Raw genomic sequence first — 15,553 nt, 5'->3', positions numbered from 1 at the left:
CTGGCCGGTCTCTCCGTACGGCTCGGTGCCCGGTTGGCTGCGAGGAGCGCGCGGCAGCCACGGCGGGAGAGGCCGCTCTCGGCGTTACGTAACGTTCCTCCCCCACCGACCGGCAGTGGTTCCTTCGCCCCGCCCCCGCGGCGCTTTCGGCATCAGCCATTGGCAGAGCGAAGCGGCGGGGCGGGTCAAGGAGGGTATAAATAGAGGCGGGGCGGCGGGCGCCCCGCTCAGTTCTGCCGCGGCCGCATCGTGTGCGCCTGCTCTGTCGCGCTCCTGCTGCCCCCGCGCTCTCGCTCCTCCTCCTCCGCCATCGCCATGAACGGGCAACTCAATGGCTTCCACGAGGTGTTCATCGAGGAGGGCACCTTCCTCTTCACCTCCGAGTCCGTTGGCGAAGGGCACCCAGGTGCGGGCTGCGGCGGGGGGGTGGCAGCGAGCGCGCAGGCGCGGCCCGGCAGTGCGCGGCCGCCTTGGGGCGGGCGGGGGGAGGAGGCGAAGGAGAAGGGGGGTCGCGCCTGGCGAGGAGGAACGGGGGGGGGGGGGGGGGCTTCTTGGACAGGTGGGGGGGGTGATGACGCCACCGGGCGCGCGCGCAGTGCGGGGCAGTGCGGGACGGCGCGCGCCGCATTGCGGGGCCCGACGCGCACGTGCTTCCCGCGTGGGGCGGGGGGCGGACGACACACGACGACACGACACGCGAGACACGGCACGACACGCACCGGGGGGGGCGGCGGTGGTGGTGTCTTACTGGCTGACGCAACGGCAGGGGGGCCGGGGGCCGCCGTGACTCAGCCGTGACTAATCAGCTGCTGGAGGGCAGCGGGACCCGGGGTGTGTCCCCTCACCTCCCCCGGAGTGTCCCCGGTTGTCCCATGGAACTCCCCGCAGCGTGGCAGTCCGAGCGCCGCGGGGCTCCCGCCCCCCCGCCTCCGGGGGATGCCGGGTCGCGGCGCGGCTGCTGGGGCCATCACAGACCTGGCAAAGGGGGCCCCCTCCCACCCCCCACCCTTCTGGGCAGGGTCTGCCCTCAGGCCCCTCTGCTCCCCACATTGGGGTCCCCAGCCGCCCCCCCGCAAGCTGCGGGCTGCCCGGGCGGTGATGGACGAACCCACCCCGGGGCTGCTCGGGCCTCCCTGCACCGGGAGGATCAGGACCCCACCCCTCCCCTCCCGGGGGCTGTTTTAGGATCCCCCCAGCGAGCTCCCAGGCTGTGTTTCAGCTCGGTGCCATGGCGTGCCGGGCTCCCTCCCTGCCTTTGTGCTCGCCGGTTTTGGGCACATGACTGGAAAGCTGCGCAGGCAGCTGCCTCCCTCTGCCCGAGGGCAGCTGCCAGCACCCGCTGCCTGGCCGCTCCCCGACTCCCGCCCAGCACCCTGCAGATGTGGTTTCCCATCGCCCCGCAGCGTAGGTAGCTCCGGCTCGGCTGCCAGCCCCCGTGGTGTAAACAAAGCCCTGCGGCCAGTCTGGGGGTACCTGAGGCTCCCCCCCCCGCCCCCGGCCCCGCCTAGCTGGAAGGGCTCCCCGTACCTGAGATCACGTGCTGCCACAAGGAAAGAGGAATTTAGCAACCGTGTGCGGGTTTAAGGTCCTTTTCCTTGCTCTTTCACCCAGAGAGCGGGCGGGGAGCCGCCTTCCCTCACCCCAGCGAGGCGCTGCCTCATCCTCTTCCCAAATCCGGCCCGAAAGGTCGCCGCCAAGGACGTCTGTGGTCCGAGGGAAATTGCTTATTCACTGCTGAGCCCCTGAGCGGCCCTTGGGAAGCTCTGGGAGCAGGAGGGGTCTCTCCCAGAATAAAACATCCCGGTTACCGGGTATCCGGTGGGAGCTGGCTGGGCACGCTCTGGGGCGGCTGCTGGCACTGGGCATCCATCCCCCCCTCCCCGGAGCTAGGGGCAGAGCTGCCAGGAAGTTGGCACACTCCGGATTTGGAAAGCTGGGGCTGAAGAAAGGGGGTGCCAGTCCCCTTCGGCAATGCCATAGGTGGCTGAGCCCAAGCTCTGACCTGATTGTAACTGGAGCTTAACTGGTAAATGCCTGAAATTCCAGGCTAATAACCCGGCGTGGGGACAAGGCGAGGGCTGTGTGCGCCGCGGGAGGCTGTTGGCTTAAGGGGAGGCTTGTGCTTGGCCATGGCTTCCGTTTCCAGCTTAGCGTGGAGTTGGCTGTGCCGAGGGACAGTGGCTCAGGAAGGAAGGAAGGGCTGGGCGGTGCTGCCGTGACAGCCTCCCGCTCTCTCCCCACCCAGATAAAATCTGTGACCAGATCAGCGACGCCGTCCTGGATGCCCACCTGAAGCAGGACCCCGATGCCAAGGTGGCCTGTGGTGAGTCACTCCCAGGGGACACAGGGTGACGCCAGCGCTGGGGGGGTGACGCAGGCAATGACGTCTTCCTCTTTCCCTTCAGAAACGGTGGCAAAGACGGGGATGATCCTGCTGGCGGGGGAGATCACCTCCCGGGCGGCTGTTGACTACCAGAAGGTGGTCCGGGACACCATCAAGCACATTGGTTACGACGACTCCTCCAAAGGTGGGTGCTGGGGAGGGGATCACCAGCTCGCTGCTGGTGTGGGGTTCGGAGCGCCGGGCTCACCGCAGCCTCCCCTCTGCCCCAGGCTTCGACTACAAGACGTGCAATGTGCTGGTGGCCCTGGAGCAGCAGTCGCCTGACATCGCCCAGGGCGTCCACCTGGACCGCAGCGAGGAGGATATCGGCGCCGGGGACCAGGTGAGGCCCTGTGCCGCGTGAGCCGCTGCTGTTCGGCAGGAGGAGTCGTGGCTTCATCGCTCCCTCCCTCTGCCACAGGGCCTGATGTTTGGCTATGCCACGGACGAGACAGAGGAGTGCATGCCCCTCACCATCGTCCTGGCCCACAAGCTGAATGCCAAGCTGGCCGAGCTGCGGCGTAATGGCACCCTGCCCTGGCTGCGCCCTGACTCCAAGACGCAGGTGAGGGCCCCTGACGCACCTCACTGGGAGCACTGAGACACTGTTGGTGGGATCCCCTGAGTCCCCAAACCTCCTGCCTTGTCCCCTGACCGTGTCCCGGTTCCCTCCTGGCAGGTGACGGTGCAGTACATGCAGGACCGCGGTGCCGTCATCCCCATCCGGGTGCACACCATCGTCATCTCGGTGCAGCACGACGAGGAGGTGTGCCTGGACGAGATGCGGGACGCACTGAAGGAGAAGGTGATCAAGGCGGTGGTGCCGGCCAAGTACCTGGATGACGACACCATTTACCACCTCCAGCCCAGCGGCCGCTTCGTCATTGGTGGCCCCCAGGTACGGCGAGCGGCTTTCCCGGTGAAGCTGTGCCAGTACAGCCGCGGTGGTGGTGGTGGCACGGTGGTGACGGTGTTGTCCCTGGCAGGGTGACGCTGGTCTGACTGGCCGCAAGATCATCGTGGACACCTACGGGGGCTGGGGGGCCCACGGTGGTGGCGCCTTTTCGGGGAAGGATTACACCAAGGTGGATCGCTCAGCCGCCTACGCCGCACGCTGGGTCGCCAAATCCCTGATCAAGGCCGGGCTGTGCCGCAGAGTGCTGGTGCAGGTGGGTGCAGGCAGGTCTCCCCCTCCCCATGTTTCCTCAGGGGGGCTCTTTAGGTTTAATCTGTGCCCCCCCCCCCTCTCCCCCCCCCCAGGTCTCCTACGCCATCGGGGTCTCCCACCCCTTGTCCATCTCCATCTTCCACTACGGCACCTCCCAGAAGAGTGAGCGGGAGCTGCTGGAGATTGTCAAGAAGAATTTTGACCTCCGCCCTGGGGTGATCGTCAGGTAACGGGCGTCGGAGAGGGGGGGACACGCGCCGCTGGGAGAGGAAAGTGGGGGGACACCGGGGGTGGTGGCAGCGTGTGGGGGTCCCCTCCTCGGAGCAGCCGTGGTCACCGCCTGGTGCAGCTGGAACCGGCGCGGAGAGTCGCTTATGCCGGAAGATTAAAAGCGCTTTCGGGCGCGGACGGGGGTAAGTATCCGCTGAGAGCCGAGCGCTTGGAGCTTCTCCGGCTTCTCAGGAATATTTTTGAGGGTGGGGAAGGAAGGAAACAGCCGGGGAAGCTCCAACCGCCACCCCGGGGATGGGGAGGAGACAGAGGTGACGCCGCAGACCCCCCGGCCAGGCAGGGAAGGGGCGAGCGCGCGGCCGCGTCCCCTTTACTGAGTTGAGGACTTGTATATTCCAGGGATCTGGATCTGAAGAAGCCCCTCTATCAGAGGACCGCAGCCTATGGCCACTTTGGTAGGGACAGTTTCCCTTGGGAAGTTCCCAAAAAGCTAAAATACTGAAAAAAAAAAAAAGCCTTGTTAGGCTTTTTCCCCCCACTCCTGCGGGCGTAGGCTACAGAGAAGCTCGCGGGCTCTGGGGGAAAGAGCTCCTTAGCCCCCCCAGGCTCTCCTGGTCCCGTGTCCCCCCCACCCCACCCCTTTCTCTCTCTCTCTCTTTCTCTCTCTCTCGCCGTTGTTTCGGTTGCGTGGGGACCACGCATGGCCTTGTGCCTCCCCCCCCCAAGCCCCTCCAGTGTCCCCCCCGGCAGCCACCGATCCCTCCGGCTTCTTTTTAAACAAAATCTCGTGTGACGTCTGAGCTCAGAGATGGCCAAAAAGCCCCGAGCGCTTCCCCCCTCCTCCCCCAGACCTCCACTCTCACTGTCCTGCTGCGGGGCAGGGGGCAACAGATATTTTTGCTCCCCCCTTTCCCACCAGGACCTCGCTGGTGCTGGTTTTGTTCTTAATCCAGATTTTAAACCTCTCTTTTCTTGGAGGATGCACATTTTGGGGGAGGGAGGAAGGGGGGTGAGGAGGGGGGGGATGGTGTTAAAACTTCCCCCCATTCCCCACCGCCCAAAATCCCCTGTGCGGGTTTGGTACCGGAGGAAAACGTTTTCTGGTTCTTTTTTTTTCTTTATAAGAAAAGCTGAAGTGACTCCACAACTGCACAACCCCCCACACTTCCCACCCCCGGCTCGGTGCTGAGAGGAGGGGCTCAGCCGAGCTTTATATATATATATTGGGGGGGGGGAAGGGGAGGGATTTGGCCCTTCATACTTGAACGTTTTTTTCTAGCGGTGTATTTATTGTGTGCTGAGGCGCGGGGCGTGAGTACAGAGAAGCCCCCGGGCTCAGACGGCAGCTCTTGATTTTCCTGAAAGCCCCCCTGCCCAGCACCTTCACCCCCCTCCAGCCGCCTTTCCCCCACCCTGAGGAGGCCCGTGATGGCCTCCAAATCGGGGTGAAAAAGGGGGAAATCGGGTTTATTTTATGGAGGGGGAGAGGGGCAGGCAAGCGCTGGGGCTGCCCGGCCCTGGGACCGTGGCGCATTTGGCCGGTGTGGTACAGAGAAGCCGGCTTGTTTACCTGCCCGTCCCGGGGGGGCCGGGGCCCCCAGAAGTGCCTTGGTGGGGTGGGGGTGATGGTGGGGGGCTTTCTCTTTTTTTTTTTTTTTAATTTTTTTTTCTCTCAATATTTTTCTGGAGGTTTTATTACATTTGTTTCGATTTCACCAATTCAGGAAAAAAAAAAACTTTAAAAAGAAATCTCAATAAAAGTGCTGGGTTCAACTGTACCTGCCTCAACCTGAACCCTGCGGGGGGGAAACCTGACGGGGGGTGGGGCGTGAGCTTAAAAACAGAAGAGTTTATTGAGGGTGCTCAGAGCTCAGGGCTCTCCTGCCTCCTTGTGCTGCCCTCGGGCTGAGCCTCCTCTTCCTCACCGTGCCAGTTGGCGAAGGCCACCTCCTGGGCCAGCTGCTGCAGGGGGGGGCGGCCCAGCGCCAGGTTGCGGAGGGAGATGGCGGTCATGAGGGCGCTGCAGGGGGTCGGGGGGTCAGTAACGGCGTGGGGAAGATTGGGGGCGGGGGGAAAGGCGATTTTGGGGCTTACCTGCGCCGGAAGAGGAAGAATTTCTTGCGGAGGAAGCGGTGGAGGCGCTGGGCCAGGCCGGCCTCCCGCCGCCGGCTCTGCTCCTCCAGCCGCCGCTCCCGGCGCAGGAATGCCGTCACCACCGGGTCGGCCACGGCCCCCGCGGCCAGCGGCTCCCCCAGGATGGGCCGCAGCTCAGGGGGCAGCGGCTCCTTCTCTGCGGGGGGCAGAAAGGGATGAGCTGTGGGTTCTACTTGAGGCAGTGTCTGTGTGTGTGTGGGGAAATCCCTGAGATTTCCCGAGCCCGGTGCTTACCGGTGCCGTTGCGCACCCGGTCCCGCAGCTCCTGCAGCCGCGTCAGGTTTTTCTCAAGCGCCAGTGCCGTGGTGTTGATGTAGAGGTACATGTAGCAGGATGGTTCCGCTGATACCGTGTGCACCTTGTGGTACTGCCCTGCTGGCAGCTGGGAAGTGGGGGGCATGTCAGCACTTGGAGCGGCCCCCAAAATTTCCCCCTGCTGTCTGTGTCGTTCCCACACCCCCCCCCCCCCCCCCCCCCCCCCCCAAGACCTCACCTGCATCCCCTCACCCTCGCGCAGGGAATGGTTCTGGTGCTGCTCCACCAGCTCCACCAGCACCTCTCCCTGCAGCACCCGCAGGCTGGTGTTACCCAAGTCCTCGCTGACAAAGTTTTCCAGGTGCAGTCCTGGAGGAAAAAAAAAAAAAGGAGGTGCAGCCCCCCTTGTCCAGGGTGTGTGTTACAGAATCCCAGAATTCTCTGGGTTGGAAAAGCCCTTGCAGCTCCTCCAGCCCAACCATGACCCTCACCCTGACCGTTCCCAACTCCCCCAGATCCCTCAGCGCTGGCTCAGCCCGACTCTTCAACCCCCCCAGGGATCCCGGGGACTCCCCCCCTGCCCTGGGCAGCCCATTCCAACGCCCAACAGCCCCTTCTGCACAGAAATCCTTCCTCAGAGCCAGCCTGACCCTGCCCTGGGCAGCTTGAGGCCATTCCCTCGGGGCCTGGCGCTGGGGCCTTGGCTCCAGAGACTCATCCCCCCTCTCTGCCCCCTCCTGGCAGGGAGTTGCAGAGGGCCAGGAGGTCTCCCCTCAGCCTCCTCTTCTCCAGACTGAACCCCCCCAGTTCCCCCAGCCGCTCCCCAGCAGACCTGTGCTCCAGACCCTGCCCCAGCTCCGTTGCCCTTCTCTGGCCACGCTCGAGTCATTCAATGGCCTTTTTGGGGTGAGGGGCCCAAAACTGAACCCAGGAATCGAGGGGCGGCCTCCCCAGTGCCGAGCACAGGGCTCAGATCCCTTCCCTGTCCCTGCTGGCCACGCCAGGTCTGGTACAAGCCAGGATGCCACTGGCCTTCTTGGCCACCTGGGCACACTGCTGGCTCCTGTTCAGCCGGCTGGTGACCAACACGCCCAGGTCCCTCTCTGACTGGCAGCTCTCCAGCCACTCCTCCCCAAGCATGCCCCCCTCTTACACCTCCCCAAAGCCAGGGGATCTCCGTACCAGGGAAGTCGGCGATGAAGACGGCATCGGTGTGTGTGTCCAGTTGGCTCTCGAGCTCCTGCAGCCGCTGGCGCCAGGGCGACAGCTCCAGCAGCAGTGGCAGCACCCAGGGCGTGGGGCTCCACGGGGACCACGGCGCCCGCACCAGGTCCACCCGTGGGTCCACCAGCCTGCGGGGACAGGTCGTCACCACCCCCACATCCCGTGCTGTCCCCAAATTGTGTGGGTGTCATCCACCCCCCCGCCCCCCCCAAACCTCTGCTGGAAGCGGTCATTGATGGAGACCCAGACGTCGAAGTAGATTTGGGGCTCGGAGACGTTGTAGCGGGGCAGGAGGCGGCTCAGGCAGGTCGAGTATTGCTTCAGCATGTCCGCGTGGTCCTTCCAGCGCCGGCTCTGCGTGAACACCTGCGTGGGGGGTGTTTTCCTGGATGAGCCGGTGATGGGGACCCCCCCCGCACCCCCCCACCCTGCCCTGGGGTCCCCCTGCTCACCCCCGGTTTGAGGTAGCCCACCTCCCCGGTGAGCCCATCGCGGTAGGTGATCTTGACGTGTTGGTGGAAGCGGGAGTGAACCATCATGTCCCAGGAGTAACCGTAGAGGCCGTTGGTCCAGTTGTTGTAGCCCTGGGGGGGGCGGGGAATGGGACACACACGACACAGGACGCATGGGGGGAGTGACACCAGGGGACAGTGTCCCCAACCCATAGTGACAAGGAGGGGATGGGGAATCCCTGTATCCCCCCTCCTTCATCCCCTGGGTGAGCCTCCTCCCATGGCAGTGCCCCACCCTGCCCTTAACCCTGTGACCCCCCCCAGCAGTGACATCCCACCCCCCATGCATGTGTGTCCCCCTCTGAGCTGTCCCCATGTGCCCAAGTCCCCCCACCCCCTCATCCCTGTGCCCCCAAGAGTTCCCCCTTACCCACACCCCCATGTGTCACCCCCCCTTGCCCTAGCACTGCCCTCACCCCTAGACATCCCCCCCCCCCCCCCCCCCCCGGCACTGCCCCTGTGCCCCCCTTCATCACCATCCCCCCATACCCCCGTCCAGCATCCCCCAGCTCTTAAGTGTCCTTTCACCCCCTCTGTGCCACCCCCAAAAATGCCTCCCACAGCTCCAAAAATTCCATGTCCCCAAGAATACCCCCTACATCCACCCAAATACCTGTGTCCTGAAGAATACCCATGTTCCCCCAAAATAACCTCCACGTCCCCAAAAATGCCTCCCACGTCCAAAAATACATCCCAAAAAATGCCTCCCACATGCTCAAAAATACTGTCCCCCAAAATAACTGCCATCGCCAAAAATACACCCCATGTCCCCCAAAATAACTCCCATGTCCCCCAAAATGCCTCCCACATACCCAAAAATAAATCCCATGTCCCCAGAAATAACCTGTCCCCCAAAATTGCCCGTGTCCCGCAAAATAACCTCCATGTCCCTAAAAATACCTCCCACATTCCCAAAAATAAGCTCCATGTCCCCCAAAATGCCCCTCATCCCCAGAAATAACCCGTGTCCCACAAAATACCCCATGTGCCACAAAATAACCCCCACATGCCCAAAAATGCCCCCCACATCCCCAGAAATAATCCCCATGTCACCCAAAATACCTCCCACATCCTCAAAAATGCCCCCTCACCCCCAGTAGTGCCCTTCTGCCCCCCCGCCCTTTGCCCCCACCTGGGTGATGAAGTGGGAGTAGGGCAGGAACAGCTGCTCCAGCACGTAGAGGAGGGTGAAGGCGGCGGCCAGATGCTGGCGAGGCTGAAGGCCCCCCCGTGTCCCCCGGCCCCGGTAGTGGCAGTCAGGGCTGGGGCGGGGGGGCTGGGTGCTGGGCAGCACCCTCTGCACCCAGGACGGGCAGCGGGCGCAGAGGCGCCGGGGCCAGCTCGGGTGGCAGAAGAGCCCGCTGCTGGCCAGCATGGTGTAGGGGAACATGCCTGGGGAGGGGGGGACACCCCTTAGGGACCCCTCGACTGCAAACCGGGGGCCCCAAGGGCTGGGGGGAGGGTGCCTGGGTGCCCCTGGCCTGGTTGGGGGGGTTCGGGGGGGGGTCAGAGGGTGCCCCTGTTTTGGGCGGTGTCTGGATGTCCCTGCCCTGGCTGGGTGTGCTCTGGGGGGGTACCCAGGGCTGAGGGTGCTTTGGGGGGTGTCAGAGGGTGCCCCTCACCAGGCTCAGAGTGTTTTTGGGGGTATCTGGGTGTCCCTGCCCTGGCTGGGAGTGCTTTGGGGGGTACCCAGGGCTACGAGTGCTTGGAGGGGGGGGTCAGAGGATGCCCCTGCCCAGGCTCAGGGTGTTTTGGGGGGGGGTGTCTGGGCACCCCTGCCCATGCTGGGGGTGCTCTGGGGGGGCAGTGAGTGGCAGGGGGTGCTGTGTGTTCCCCCTCCCTGGTGCCTCACCGATGCTGAAGAGCTGGGAGTTCATGCAGTGGAAGTAGGTGACGAAGATGAGGGCGAGGGGCCGGGTGGCGTCGAAGAAGAGGAGGAAGCCAGCAGAGAGATCGAGCACCAGCCCCCCGCCGTGCACCACCAGCAGGCTGGTCATCTCCTCCGACAGCACCAGCCTGTGGGCGGTGCGGGCCTGTCACCCTCCTCATCCTCACGGCGACCCCATCACCCCCCTGCCCTGTCACCCTCCTCATCCTCACTTGAAGGGTGCGAAGAGCCAGTGGCGGGCGAGGGAGCCCATGGAGTAACCGCCCACCCAGTCAGCGTCCAGCTTCTTCAGGCCCGCGATGAAGTAAACGATGAAGATCTGGGGAGGGGGCGTGAGGGGGAAGGGGGTGAGGGGTGGTCTCAGAAGGGGACCCAGGTGTCCGGGGTGGGGCACGGGGGACCCCAATGTCCGGGTGCCCACCTGAGCGCGCAGCAGGGTGTAGTTCCACAGTGGCACGTGGGTGTTCCTCTTCTGGGGACGGAGGAGCCCGTCCAGGGACCTGCAGGGACACGGGAGGGACCCCCAGAGAAAGGGAGTGACCAAATCACTGTCACCCCATTGCTGGTGCTGTGGAGGACACGTGTCACCAGCCCATGGGAACCCTGGTGCCATGGGAGACACCCCTCGGGGATGCTGCACCATCTTGGAGTTCATGGTGCCCCCCAGGGACCCCTGGTGCCATAGGGACACTGGGGTCTGTGTCACTCCATGGGGACCCTGGTGGCTTTTGTCACCCCCTGTGGACCCATAGCCAGGAGACCTTGGTGCTACAGGAGACACCAGGACCTGTGTCACCTCCTGGGGACACAGAGCCACAGGGACCCCAATGCAGTTGTGGGTCCTTATGTCACCCCATGGGGGACCCAGTGCCATGGGGGACAGCAGGGAGTGTCACCACAGAGGACACTGAGGACTGTGTCACCCCATGGGGAACACCAGTGCCATGAGGGACCCCAGGGCTTGTCACCACGGAGGACATCAAGAGCTATGCCACCCCATGGGTGACTCACCACCAAGCTGACCTGCAGCACCCTGGTGCTTACAAAACCCGGGATCCCCAGGGACACCCCGCGCTTTGGGGGACCCCAGTGACACCCCAGTAACACCCGGGGGGGTGCCCACCCGTAGCGGTCGGCGCCCAGCAGCGCCAGCTGGAAGCCCAGGAGCCCGTAGAGGTAGGAGTGGTTGTTCCAGGAGGTCTTGTCCAGCAGCAGCAAGTACCAGTACGGCCCCAGGAAGGCGGCGCAGCTCAGGCGGTAGCAGCACCCTGCCATGATGCCCAGTGCCCCTGCGGGCACCGCAGCCCTCCTGTCCCCACTCCTGTCCCCGCTCCTGTCCCCAGCCTTCCCCTCCTGGTGCCCGTCCCAGTGCCGCAGTTATCATGGTGCCCGTCCCCACCCTGTCCCCACGCTCATCACAGCTCTGCCTGGTCCCCATTGCCATCACAGGGACATGTCCCCTGTCCCAATGCCCATCTTGGTGCCCATCCCGCTTTCCCATCATGACATCTGTCCTCACACCTATCCTGGAGCCTGTCCCTGTCCCGGTGCCACCCACTACCTGCCCCCACCCTTCTGCAGTTCCTCTCCTGGTCCCTGTCCCCGTGCCCTCCCCAGTGCTTGTCCCAGTCCCTGTCCTTGGTGCCAGTCCCAGTGCTCATCCCAGTGCCCACCCCTGTCCCAGTGCTCATCCCAATGCCCATCCCAGTGCCCACCCCTGTCCCCTCACCCATCTCAGTGCCTGTCACTGTCCCAGTCCCTCATCCCAGTCCCCATGCCCACCCCATTCCACCCCCATTTCTATCCCAGTGGCACCTCCCCGTTCCCATCCCTGTCCCCTGTCCCCCCGCGGGCCCCCCAGCCCCGTACCCAGGAACATGATGGTGTAGAGCAGGTACATCCAGTCCAGGGGCAGCGGCTGCAGGAAGGGCAGCAGCGGGAACCGACACACCTCCAGCCCATCCAGGAACCGCTGGTCCAGCTGCCCCAGGCCCCGCTCCTGCGGCACGTCCAGCGCCATCAGCAGCCCTGTGGCAGGCGGGCGGGAGGTCACCGGGCACCCCCGGCCCCGGCTCGGCCTCGGGAGGGGACCCAGGTGACCGAGTGGACACTGACCCCCCGCCTCCCCCATCCATCGCTGCCGCCAAACCTCTGCCTGAACCTTTGCTCTGATGGTGACGTGTCCAGGCCCAGGCTCCTGGGTAGCCCCTCGGGTACCCCCCCTGGACCCTCGGGTGTCCCTCCGGACCCCAGAGTCCCCCCCACGAACAGTCGGGCCCCTCCCCGGACCCCCGATTCTCCCCACGGACGCCTGGGTACCCCCCGGACCCTCGGGTACCCCCATGGACGCTCGGGCCCATCCCCGGACTCCCGGGTTTTCCCCCGGACCCCCCAGTCCCTCTCCGGACCCCCGAACGCCTGAGTAACCCCCTGGAGCCCCGGGTGTCCCCCCCCCAGCCACCCGGGCCCCTCCCCGGACGACTGGGTTCCCCCCCCCCGGACCCCCAAGTCCCCCCTCGGACGCCCGGGCCCGTCCCCGGCCCCCCGGGTGTCCGCCCCCCGCACTCCTGGATCCCCCCGCGATCCTCATCCCGCCCCCCGCAGTCCCCAGCGCCCCCACTGACCGGAGACACTCCCCCCACCTCCCAAAAAGCCCCGGAGCCCCCCCGGCCCCTCACCGAAGGCCCCTCGGAAGGCCCCCAGCGCCGCGGGGTCGGTGGGCCGGTGCAGCAGCCGGACAAAGCGGTGCCACCGCGTCAGGTCCCGCAGCTCGAAGCCCAGGAGGCGCCGGGCCAGGCCGGGGCCGGTACCGGGGTCCTTGGCGGGAGGCGGGGTCGGACCCGAAGATTGCCCCGCCGGCTCCCCCCGCTCCGGCCGCCTCCGTCGCGCCGGGCCTGCAGCGGGGCCCGGGGTCAGAGGTCAGAGGTCACCCGGCACCCCCTGAGCCCCCCGCCCCGCTCCGCTCCGCACCCGCCGCCGCCGCCATCGCTCCGGCCCCGCCCCTTCGTGTACGTCACGGGGGCGGGGCCGACGATAGCTCCACCCCGACGCCAGGGGCGGGGGCGCGGGTGCCTCCCCCCCCCCCAGCCCCTCTCGCCCCCTGACCCCGTCACCCCTGACCCCGCCGCGACCCCCGACCCCGCCGTCCCCCGCGCGCCCCCCCGACCCCGGCTCCGCCGCGACCCCTGACCCCGCCCCCCCGGTGCCGCCGCTCCCGGAAGCCCCGGGCGGGGGCAGGGCCGGGCTGAGGGGCCGCCGCGGGCAGCGGGAGCGGAGTGGAGCCGGGCCGGCCATGGTGGGACGGGGGGGAGGCGCCCATGGGGGGGCTATGGGGGACCCATGGGGCGCTTGGGGCAGTGCCCGGGCTGCCTATGGGACACCTGTAGGGTGCTCCGGGGGCCCGTGGGGGTCCGGGGTGCCGATGGGGTGGCTGGGGGGTGCTTGGGGTGCATACGGGGCACTTAGGGAAATGCCCAGGGTGCCTACGGGTGCTTCCCAGGTGCTTGGCGTTGATGTGGGGGGCATATGGGCTGCTCAGGGGTGCCTATGGGGTGCTTGGCTGGATATCGGGTTCCTATGGGGTTCCTGGGGTACATTTGGGGTGCATATGGGGTGCCGGGGGGTGCCCAGGGTGCCTATAGAGTGCTTAGGGAAGTGCCTGGGCATCACATAGGGTGCTTGGCAGAGGCTTGGGCTGGATATGGTGAGCTTATGGGGTGCTTGGGGGGTGTCCAGGGAACATAGGAGGTGCTCAGGGTGCATATGGGGTGCTGGGGGTTCCCATGAGAGACTTGGTGGGAGCTCAGGGGGTGCCTATGGGGTGCTTAGGGGTTACCTTTAGGGTGCCTGGGGTGCTCAGGAGGGGTATATGGGGTGTCTGGCATGCCTGTGGGGTGCTTGGGGGGTGTCCAGGGGATGTAGGGGGTGCTGGAGGGTGCCCAGGGTGCCTATGAGAGGCTTGGTGGGTGCTTGGGGGTCACCTTTGCGGTGCCTGGGGTGTGTCTGGGGTGCTCAGGAGGGGTGTCTGGGGTGCCTATGGGATGCTTGAGGGGTGCCCAGGGTCCATAGGGGGGTGCTCAGGGGGTGCCAGTGTGTAGATGGGGTGGTGGGTCCCTATGGATGCCCACCCTAACACCTGCCCCGTGGTACCAGGCGGGCAGTGAGACGGGCGGCGCCGCAGGCAGCATGGCGGGCAGCGTTGCAGGCAGCGAGGAGGGCAGTGGGCGCGTGCGGGCGCTGCAGCTGGAGGTCGAGGGCGTCAAAACCATCATGACCCAGAACGTGGAGCGGATCCTGGCGCGGGGCGAGAACCTGGAGCAGCTCCACAGCAAGAGCCAGGACCTGGAGGCCACTGTGAGGGGGGGGGGGGACACAGGGTCCCCATGTTGGGCATAAGGGCTCCTGATGTGGCACAGGGTCCCCAAGGTGGGCACAGCGTTGTGAGGATGGACACGGAGTCCCCAAAGGGACACAAGGTCCCCGAGTTGGGCACAGGGTCTCCAAGGTGGGCACAGGGTCCCCGAGGTGGGCACAAGGCTCCTGAGCTGACACAGGGTCCTCAGCGTGGCTCAGTGTCCCCAAGCTGTCCACAGGGTCCCCGAGGTGAGCACAAGGCCCTCAAGATGGGCGCAGGGCTCCTGAGGTGGCACAGTGTCGCCTGGGTGGGCACAGGGTCACCAGGGTGGCACCAGGGCCCAGGGGTGGGTGCAGGGTCCCTGGTTGGGTGCAACATCACCCCAGTTGGCACAGGGTCCCCAAGGTGGCACCGGGTCCCTACTTGGGCACAAAGTTCTGAGGGTGGCTACAGGGCCCCCCTGGGTGGCACCAAGTCCCTAAGGTGACACTGGGGCACAGTGTGGGCACAGTGTCCCCAGGGGGTCCAGGACTGGGGGCATCAGGTCCCCTGGGGTGGCACCAGGTCCTCAGGCTGGTGCTGGGACCCCAGGGGCGGGGACACAGGGTCCTTGAGGGAGAAAGGGGTCCCCAAGGGTGGCAGAGTTGTCCCCAGAATCGTAACAGGGGTCCCCAGGGTGACAGGGTTGTCTCTGGGGTGGCAGCTGGGTGTCCCCAAGGGTGGCAGAGTTGTCCCCAGGGTGGCATGGGCTGTCCCTGGGGTGGCATTGGGGGGTGCCCAGGGTGACAGAGCTGTCCCCAAGGGTGGCAGAGGGATGTGCATAAGCTCATAGTGGGGCATCCCTGGGGTGGCAGTTGGTGTCCCCAAGGTGGCAGCAGAGGGTCCCCAGGGTGGCAGTGGGGGGGTCACAGAGTGGCAGGGCTGTCCCCAGGGTGGCAGGGGCTGTCACTGGGGTCACAGCGGGTGTCCCTGGGGTGGCAAAGGAGGGTCTCCAGGGTGTCAGAGTTGTCCCCAGGGTGATGGGGGTGTCCCCAGGGTGGCAGTGTGGGGTCCCCGTGTCCCCCCCCTGAGCAGTGTCCCCGCAGTCGGAGCACTTCAAGACGACGTCGCAGAGGGTGGCCCGTCGGTACTGGTGGAAGAACGTGAAGCTGCTCATCATCCTCGGCCTCGTGGGCGCCATCATCCTCATCCTCATCATCCTCCTGGTCACCGGCACCATCCCCACTTAGAGCCCCACTGTGTCCCCACCCGCGGGGACACCCACCCGGTCCCCCGGGCAATAGAGGGATGACGAACTGTGTGGGGCTGAGTGTGTACACGCCTCGGGGGGGAGGGGACAAGTGGGGACACGCGTGGGGACAGGCGGTGGCGTGGGGCGGAGAGC

The 15,553-nt window shown here is 65.8% G+C and overlaps 3 protein-coding genes across 3 annotated transcripts; 2 read left to right on the top strand and 1 right to left on the bottom strand.

Annotated features, from left to right (window-relative positions):
• Window positions 1–233: 233 nt before the first annotated feature.
• Window positions 234–4,323, top strand: MAT2A (methionine adenosyltransferase 2A). Its single transcript, XM_074928370.1, has 9 exons — window positions 234–406; window positions 2,246–2,323; window positions 2,406–2,528; window positions 2,614–2,726; window positions 2,805–2,948; window positions 3,063–3,281; window positions 3,370–3,552; window positions 3,644–3,777; window positions 4,182–4,323. Exons 1-9 carry the CDS (start codon window positions 316–318, stop codon window positions 4,282–4,284), a joined length of 1,188 nt encoding a protein of 395 aa, XP_074784471.1. The 5' UTR covers window positions 234–315; the 3' UTR covers window positions 4,285–4,323.
• A 137-nt stretch (window positions 4,324–4,460) lies between these two features.
• Window positions 4,461–12,817, bottom strand: GGCX (gamma-glutamyl carboxylase). Its single transcript, XM_074928369.1, has 15 exons — window positions 12,786–12,817; window positions 12,494–12,709; window positions 11,685–11,843; window positions 10,939–11,104; window positions 10,237–10,315; window positions 10,028–10,134; window positions 9,780–9,943; window positions 9,060–9,319; window positions 7,868–7,999; window positions 7,630–7,781; window positions 7,374–7,543; window positions 6,430–6,560; window positions 6,171–6,318; window positions 5,877–6,072; window positions 4,461–5,802 (listed from the first exon to the last, which is right to left on the bottom strand). Exons 1-15 carry the CDS (start codon window positions 12,799–12,801, stop codon window positions 5,646–5,648), a joined length of 2,253 nt encoding a protein of 750 aa, XP_074784470.1. The 5' UTR covers window positions 12,802–12,817; the 3' UTR covers window positions 4,461–5,645.
• A 210-nt stretch (window positions 12,818–13,027) lies between these two features.
• Window positions 13,028–15,459, top strand: VAMP8 (vesicle associated membrane protein 8). Its single transcript, XM_074928595.1, has 3 exons — window positions 13,028–13,110; window positions 13,968–14,168; window positions 15,255–15,459. Exons 1-3 carry the CDS (start codon window positions 13,108–13,110, stop codon window positions 15,396–15,398), a joined length of 348 nt encoding a protein of 115 aa, XP_074784696.1. The 5' UTR covers window positions 13,028–13,107; the 3' UTR covers window positions 15,399–15,459.
• Window positions 15,460–15,553: the final 94 nt, after the last annotated feature.

This window comes from Athene noctua, chromosome 28, assembly GCF_965140245.1.
Source record: "Athene noctua chromosome 28, bAthNoc1.hap1.1, whole genome shotgun sequence".
Lineage (NCBI taxonomy): Eukaryota > Metazoa > Chordata > Aves > Strigiformes > Strigidae > Athene > Athene noctua.
Note: the sequence above shows the minus strand (reverse complement) of the source record. Positions and strands in the feature narration are given on the sequence as shown.

What these genes read in the sequence shown, in the direction of transcription:
- VAMP8 (XM_074928595.1), top strand. An exon ending in GCCAGGACCTGGAGGCCACT is followed by an intron (nt 14,169 to 15,254) that starts GTGAGGGGGGGG and finishes GTGTCCCCGCAG; the next exon opens with TCGGAGCACTTCAAGACGAC.
- GGCX (XM_074928369.1), bottom strand. An exon ending in TGGCTCTTCGCACCCTTCAA is followed by an intron (nt 9,944 to 10,027) that starts GTGAGGATGAGG and finishes CACCGCCCACAG; the next exon opens with GCTGGTGCTGTCGGAGGAGA. An exon ending in TGGGCTACCTCAAACCGGGG is followed by an intron (nt 7,782 to 7,867) that starts GTGAGCAGGGGG and finishes CCCCCCACGCAG; the next exon opens with GTGTTCACGCAGAGCCGGCG.
- MAT2A (XM_074928370.1), top strand. Translation starts at nt 316, where the DNA reads ATGAACGGGCAACTCAATGGCTTCCACGAGGTGTTCATCGAGGAGGGC. An exon ending in TCGTCATTGGTGGCCCCCAG is followed by an intron (nt 3,282 to 3,369) that starts GTACGGCGAGCG and finishes TGTCCCTGGCAG; the next exon opens with GGTGACGCTGGTCTGACTGG. An exon ending in GCCGCAGAGTGCTGGTGCAG is followed by an intron (nt 3,553 to 3,643) that starts GTGGGTGCAGGC and finishes CCCCCCCCCCAG; the next exon opens with GTCTCCTACGCCATCGGGGT.